The sequence below is a fragment of the Cyanistes caeruleus genome, unplaced genomic scaffold (assembly GCF_971803275.1).
Source record: "Cyanistes caeruleus unplaced genomic scaffold, bCyaCae1.hap1.1 HAP1_SCAFFOLD_76, whole genome shotgun sequence".
Classification (NCBI taxonomy): domain Eukaryota; kingdom Metazoa; phylum Chordata; class Aves; order Passeriformes; family Paridae; genus Cyanistes; species Cyanistes caeruleus.
Genome location: NW_028255888.1, coordinates 203560 through 209829, shown reverse-complemented (window position 1 = coordinate 209829; position 6270 = coordinate 203560). Strand labels below are relative to the sequence as shown.

General features: G+C 45.7%; 1 protein-coding gene across 1 annotated transcript in view; it reads right to left on the bottom strand.

The window, feature by feature from the left end:
• Positions 1-775: 775 nt before the first annotated feature.
• LOC111945665 (uncharacterized) overlaps positions 776-6270 on the bottom strand; it is an 80623-nt gene continuing 75128 nt past the window's right edge. Inside the window, 1 exon segment of the mRNA XM_086872715.1 lies at positions 776-1285. Coding sequence (XP_086728841.1) covers positions 776-1285 — 510 coding nt within the window.

Genomic DNA, 6270 nt, shown 5'->3' with positions numbered 1-6270 from the left:
CTGGAGCTCAGACAGCCCTGGAGCTGGGAGCCCTCCCTGAAGAGCCTGTTCAGTGCCCCAGCAGCCTCGGGGGAAAAACCTTTTCCTCACATCCAGCTTAAACCTGCCTGGCTCAGCGCCAGCTGCTCCCTCCACTCCTGTCCCTGGGCACCAGAGGGAAGAGGTTTCCACAGTCCCCAGCCAGGGACCCGCTCCCAAGGCTGCTGCCACGGCAACCAGGCCTGGCACCAGCTGGGATGCTCGGTTTCCACAGGCTGGGCTTCAGGAATGGGATTCCCCAATTTCCTGCTCCAGCTAAAACTGCACTGCCACTCGCTTCCATCCCAACTCCTGTGGAAAGCACAAAAGGCAAAGATCCTGGGTTGGGATAAGAACAATTTGCTGGGAACAGCAACGAGATAAGGAACAAACAGGAACAGAAACAATTTTGGTAACAGGAGGGATAAGACAAACTATTTACAAGGAAAACTACAACACCAGCAACTGGCTCTTCCTGGCCACGTATTTTCTCATGCCTGGAAGAGAGAGAGCGAGTCCTTTTCCTGCCCCTGGCAATGATCTGAGATGGGATTGAATCTAATGACAGGGCCATGGCCAGACCCTCACATTCCACAATGCAAAATCATGATATTGCCATGGGCAGGAAGAGGTACAGGTGTGGATCACAGGGAACATGGATCACCAGGTGTCTTGCCAACATGGGTCCTTCAAGGGGGATGAAGCTGGAGCAGTGCACAAAGCTGTTCCTGCAGTTGGGGCATTTGCAGGGCTTCCCTTAGTGGTGCCTCCATTGGGGTTTGGTCAAGTGAGAGCTGTCTGAGAAGCTCTTCCCACACTCAGGACACACGTAGGGCCTCTCCCCTGTGTGGATCATCTGGTGGATGCTCATTTGGGACCTCCAGCTGAAGCTGTTCCCACATTCCCCACACTTGTAGGGCCTCTCCCCAGTGTGGATGTGCCGGTGGGTGATGAGGGTGGATTTGTCCTTGAAGCCCTTCCCTCAGTCGGGGCAGTGGAAGGGCCCCTCCTCTGTGTGAATCCATTGGTGCTGGAGGAGATCTGAGCCGCTTTGGAACCTCTTCCCACACTGGGGACACTCGTAGGGCCTCTCCCCAGTGTGGATGCGCTGGTGGATGATGAGATTGGATTTGCAGCTGAAGCCCTTCCCATATTCCCTACACTCATAGGGCCATTCCCCAGTGTGGATCATCTGGTGGCAAATCAGGCTCTTGCTCTGGCTGAAGCTCTTCCCACATTCCAAGCACTCGTAGGGCTTCTCCCCATCCTGAAGCTGCTCATGGACCACCAGCTCAGAGCCCCAGCTGGATCTCTGGCTGCCATCCTGTCAGAGGGTGGGTCTTTCCTCCTCAGAGGAAAAGGGGTTTGGAGCCCCTCCTCTTGCAGGATTTCCAGGGCTTTTTCCATGCACTCTGGAGCCACTCAAAACAGCCTCGTCTATGAGGTTCTGCTGTGGGGATTTGTCCTCTCTGGTCTCCATCCTCAGCTCCTTGACTGGGGGAGGAAGGACAGGGAGAGGATGGGATTTGCTTCCATGCCAGAGGGAAGGGGAAGGAGATCCCCCCAGTGCGTCCCCCGTAGGACAGTGTTGGCAGTGGGGTTGTCCTGCAGCCGGGGCCATGCTGGGCTGGGAGATGGAGCAGGAGAGAGGGGGGAAAGGGCAGTGACTTCCTCCTCACCTGCCCGGGTGTCCTGGGGCATCTTCCTCTTCCTCGCAGCCTCCTCCTCAATCTGGACAAGGTTTGGGAATGAGAAATTCTGGTTTGTGAGAAAACAAGGAATGAACACATTGAATGAGCCCAACAGGATATTTAGGAATGCCTCAAACCATCAGCAAATGCTGCCCTGCTCTGCGGGCTCAGGGCAGCAGAAGGAGCCCCAGGGCTGCCGACACAGCCGCAGCAGGAAGGGCACGGGGCCTTGCAGAGAAGCTGGCACAGCCTCCTTGGGACACGTCCTGTCTGGTGACCATCCTAAACCCACACAGGCTGTGACACAGACATGGAACGTGTGGGCCAGGGCACAAAGGCTGCTCTGAGCCCTGGGGCCCAGCCAGCACTGAAATCAGCAGGTGTGGCAGAGTCCCCACTGAAGCAGACCTGCCACCCCCCGAGCCCTGGCAGTGCTGGTGCCCTTCTTCTGCCCCAGAGACCTGTGCCCCTGAGGGGCTTCTGTGCCAGAGGGCAGTCAAAGACCAAGTGCATTGGGGGCTGGGCTCCTTCCTGCAGGGGCTGATGGCAGGAGCTCCTGAAGCAACTGCTGGCAACTCTGGGCATCTGTCAGATGATGTTGCTCCTTCCTGGAATGAATTTTTTCCATGGAAGGGATTGGCAGTAGCACCAGAACACCATCAATTTCTGAGTTTCCCAGGACAATTCAGTTGTACAGAGATACTGTTATGTTTCCTTCTGCTTTTCTGACTGTCTTTCTTGCATTCTGGGAAAAAAAAAAAAAGCAGCTTCGTCCTATCAATCCCATCCCATCCCATCCCATCCCATCCCATCCCATCCCATCCCATCCCATCCCATCCCAGGTGTTTTAAGGTTAAATTTGATAGTGGAGGTTGGACTTGAATTCCAAGATGGTTTATGTGGTCAAATGTTTGATTTGAAAGTCAAAAGTTGGATTTGAAGTTCGGGGGTTGGATTTGCTGGGCAGCACATGGAAACCATGGAATAACGGCATTCCAGGCATTGAGAATTTGGAATCCTCCGGCTCCCCTCACAGATTCCTGTGGAATAATGGCATTCTGGGTATCAAGAATTTAAAAAATTTCCAGCCCTCCTTCCCAATTCCCACCAAAAAGATAGAATTACAGAATTCTGGAAATTGAGAATTTGGAATCCTTTATATGCACTGTTAGATTCCCACCAAATTCCCATGGAATAACAGCATTCCAGGCGTCATGAATTAGAAATCTTCCTGTTCCCTTCCCAAATTCCCATGAAATAATGGCATTCCAGGCATCAGGATTTTTGACTCCTCCACCTCCCCTCTCAAATTCCCATGGAATAATGGCATTCTGGGTGTCAGGAATTAAGAATTCTCCTGCTTCCCTCCTGAAATTCCCATGGAATAACAGCATTACACACATTGGGAATTTGAAATCCTCCATTTCCACTCCCAAATTCCTATGGATTAACAGCATTCCAAGCTTCAGGAATTTCAAATCTTCCATTCCCCCCTCCCAAATTCCCATAGAATAACGGCAATCCGAGCATCAGGAAATTTGAATCTTCCAGTTCCGTTTCCAAATTCCCACCCAATTCCTATGGAATAACGGCATTCCAAGTACTGGCCATTTGCAATCCTCCAGTTCTGCACCTACATTCTCTTGGAATGATGGCATTCTAGACATCAGGAATTTCAAATCCTTTATTTCCCCTCCCAAATTCCCAAAAAATTCTCATGGAATAGCACCATTCCAAGAATTGGCAATTTGGAGTCCTCCAGCTCTCCTCCCAAATTCCTGTGTGTAACTTTTCTATAAATATCCTTTTTCTGTTTCTGTTTCTGTTTCTGCTGCATCTCTTCTGTATTTTTCTTTTTATTCTTGGATTTCTCAGCCTCCTTTGGACTGAATTCTTTTGGGATCCTCCCTCGTGGGGAGCCCTGCTTATCTCAGTTCTTATGATTTGAAGAAAACTCCCAAACTCATTAGAATCTTGTTTCTTGTGTTTATTAAAAGGTCATCAGAAAACTTAACAGGTCTCTCCAGGCTGGCTACACAAGGTTAATCTTTTCAATATGGTACATTTCTTTCTTCTGATGGTACAAACAAGGCCTTGTGGCACACTTCGTGTCTGATGCACAAAATGGCCCCGAAATACGCAGTTCTTTTATCTTTATACCTATTTTTACCCAATTAACTGTAGACACATATATTATTTTTCTTAATGACCCAATGACCCATCACCTCTGTGATGCACTGCGGCATTCTCTGTCCAATCACTTACTACTACCCAAAAACCTCTAGGAGAAGAAGATGAAGAAGAAAGAAGAAGGGACAAGGGACAACACCCTAAATCCTCCATCTTGTCTCTTGTTCTCTAAACTTACTTTTTCACCCAGTGATTTAAAAGAACTTTCTAATCTACACACTTACACTTCTAGCTTTTTCCTTCTAAATTTAACATTTGTTTTCATGTACCACCATGAAAACATGCTCATGAATTTCATGTTATATGAAATTCAGTGTTTTTCTGGATCTTATAACTAAGTATCAGAAACAAGGGCACACACTCTGTATTCCAGACTTCAACACTGCGGAATAACAGCATTCCAGGCATTGGGAATTTCAGATCCTCCAGCTCCTCTTCCTAATTTCTATGGAATAACACATTCTGGGCGTTGGGAATTTCAAATCTTCCAGCTGCTGAACCAAATTTCAATGGAATAAAAGCATTCGGGGCATCAGGAATATGAAAAATGGCACAGTTACTGTGAAAAAATGGTCATGTACATGACGGTATCAAAAACTACAGGTGGGAAGGAAAACTGGGAATGGCTCCAGCAGCTGTGGAATCTCTGCCAAGCTCAACATCGTGTCCAGACAACTCTACAAGTCCGGAAAGCACCAAGCACCATGGAAAAATCAAGGCACTCTGTCACATAGTAGAAACAGTGTAACTGAATTTTTTGCTTAGTTTTTATATTTTCAAGAGATTTTGTCCTTTATTTTAACCTTTTTTATTTCTTTTTTCCCCTTATCTCTTTATCCCTCTATTTTTTTAATTTTCAACGAGGAAAACTGCTGACAACTCAAAGGAATAAAAATTAAAAATCAAAAAAAGCAAAGCAGTTTTCTTCTCCAGAATAATACATGAGAAAATAAGGTCTTTTAAATAGCAAAATAAAGTTGCAAACTTTTAGTCCCCAAAAAACTACAAAGAATAAATATTCAGAATACGGACAATTGTGATTATGATTATTTCTTCTATTGCTCTTTTTGTGGGATTTTTTTTTTTATTTTATTTGTAGTCTAAAAGGATTGCTCCTGTGAAAAAGAAGCCAAATTTAAAATTTTAATTTACATTTTCTCTCTTTTTCTTAAACCTCCCCAGGGCTTCATTTAATTCTATTTTATAGCAAAAAGAACATTAGCCAAACAAAGCTTTAAAAGAAATAGCCAGGCACTGATACATGGTAAAATTCTGATCTTTTTATATTTTTTTTCCCATTTTTTATCAGTGTTTTTTCTTCTTTTCACTGCAATAGCATCACAAGTAAGGAGAAAGAAAAAAGGCCACAGTCCATCATCATTTTCATCATTTTACAGAAGTTTCGAAAAACTTTTGGGAATGAGGATGGGCAAAATCAGAACTACAAGAACAGGAGGCAACTGCAAGTCCCATCAGAAAGGAAAAGTGGGATTTTCTTGGAAAAAAAATCCAATAACATTGATAAACACCAAAAAATTTCCCAACTAAAATGAAAAATTTGGGCCCTCCCAGGCCTTGGTAACCTGTTGTGCTGGAATTTCTCCTATTCCACCTCCAAGTTATTCTTTTCTCTTGCACTGTATTAGGAATGGCGAGGAGTACGACACTGACTCCCTTGGCTGCATTGTCCAAGAGAGCAAAGTTTATTATTCTTAATCTTCTTTTATACACATGGTTGAGAAGGTCTGAGAGGTAAAACTCCCATTGCTCATTAAAGGTACACATCACCTTCATTGCTTAAGTGGAACACCAGCCCTCGACTAAACAACACCTGCCAATTGGTGTCCTTTACCAAGGACTGTTGGGATTCCTTCTTATGCTTTCCCAGGCTAGAGAGAGAAGCCTGTGTGACTTAGTTTCACACAGGCTTTGTGCTCCCCGCCTGCTTTCAGCATCCATACACATCCAGTGCATTTGGTTGGAATGTTATCCTTTTTATCCCTTCTTAAAAATTCTTCTTTTCCCAGTTCCTTTGTGCTTGTTTCCACGACAATTTCCTCATTCCCTGCACTATCCGGTATTTTTCCAGATCCAGATTGTGTACTGCCCCCCCCCGCCCCTCCCAGACCCCTGAAATCACACAAAAAAAATCCCCAAAAATCTCAGCAGACTGAATCAGCACAACTTGTATCAGCACCATCACCGGAGTGTTCCTAGACAAACAGGCAGATTATTTGGGATGAGCATCCACTATCACCATCAGCAGATCCATGAATTCCTGCAATGTGGAGCTGGAAAAAAAATGCTAAAATTGTGATTTTGCCATTCTGGGAGTGTTTTGGAGCCCAGGTTTATTCCCATGGGAAATAAA